Source organism: Rhagoletis pomonella, unplaced genomic scaffold (genome assembly GCF_013731165.1).
Source record: "Rhagoletis pomonella isolate Grant_MI unplaced genomic scaffold, Rhpom_1.0 Rhpom_scaffold_00002, whole genome shotgun sequence".
NCBI lineage: Eukaryota > Metazoa > Arthropoda > Insecta > Diptera > Tephritidae > Rhagoletis > Rhagoletis pomonella.
Window position 1 is genome coordinate 109,517,119 of NW_023458556.1, and position 1,235 is coordinate 109,518,353.

The 1,235-nt window shown below is 37.7% G+C and overlaps 1 protein-coding gene across 1 annotated transcript; it reads left to right on the forward strand.

The window, feature by feature from the left end:
• The first annotated feature begins 245 nt into the window (after positions 1–245).
• On the forward strand, positions 246–1,229 carry LOC118734824 (putative nuclease HARBI1). Its single transcript, XM_036464504.1, has 3 exons — positions 246–754; positions 817–961; positions 1,013–1,229. Exons 1-3 carry the CDS (start codon positions 392–394, stop codon positions 1,114–1,116), a joined length of 612 nt encoding a protein of 203 aa, XP_036320397.1. The 5' UTR covers positions 246–391; the 3' UTR covers positions 1,117–1,229.
• The last annotated feature ends 6 nt before the right edge of the window (positions 1,230–1,235 follow it).

Consider the following 1,235-nt stretch of genomic DNA (forward strand, 5'->3'; position numbering starts at 1 on the left):
GTTCGCATAAAATGTGATGTTGCCAGCGCCAAAAACAGAAAGCGACGAAAGTGAAATGTCAAAAAAAGAACGTAAATTCAAAGACAAAGTTCAATTTGATTGAATGTAATAAAAGTAAAAGTAATTCGAAATGATGAGCAGTGTGGACTTATTTTTTGAGGACGAGTACGATGTGGAGGAAACCAACCTGCAAAGACTGAGACGCAGCATCCGAGATAATTCGAACCTGATGGATCTGCCCAATAGGCTGTAAGTAGAATGCCGTTTGCACATTTATCAAAAATAAACATGTAATTTTGTACTCCAGATTTGTTTCATACTTCAGGATCAATAAGGAAGCTTTTATGTTCCTGTTGCAAAAAATGGAGGACTCGTTCAATCTCAATGCTCAATGCACCGGAGCGCAGCAATACCACCAATTTTAAAGCTTGCTTGCGCCCTTCGCTTTTTCGCTGATGTCTCCTATCAAAGGGGCGTTGGTAACGATTTCGAACTAGGCTTCGCACAAGCAACGGTATCGGTGGTCTTAAAAGAAGTACTGGAGATATTCCAGACCGTCATTTGTCATGAATGGATAAATATGCAAATGACTGAAGACGAGAAACAAAGGGCTAGACATTTTTTCTTCCGAAAATCTCGTATAACTGGAATCATCGGGTGCGTGGACGGAACGCACGTTGGTATTGTTGCACCAAATCGATTAAAACATCAGTATTTAAATAGGAAAGGGTTTTACAGTTTGAATGCAATGATTGTAAGTTTCAATTAAAAATTTTTCTATTCTTTTTTCCTATTTGTATAATGTATATTTTTCAGGCTTGTGATCACAACATGGTGATACGGTATGTAGACGGCCGTTTTCCCGGTTCAACACACGATTCATTTCTTTGGGGAAACAGTGAACTGAAAGAAATCTTGCAAAGGATGTACTGCAATGGAGAACGAAGTTCTGTGTATTTAGGTATGCTGTTTAACCAGATTAATTCCAATATGTAATTTGATTTTCTTATAGGGGATTCTGGGTACCCCTTAAGCCCTTATCTAATGACACCATTTCGTAGTGCAATCACTGGCAGCAGAGAGTCAACCTTTAACACACAGCAGGGATGGGCGTAATCAGGAAAATGAATAATTGAATAAAAAAAAATAAGAATAAGCTTTCATTCATCATTCCAACAATTTTGAATGACGAATAAATTTTTATTCTTCATTCAAGCACTTGCGAATGATGAATA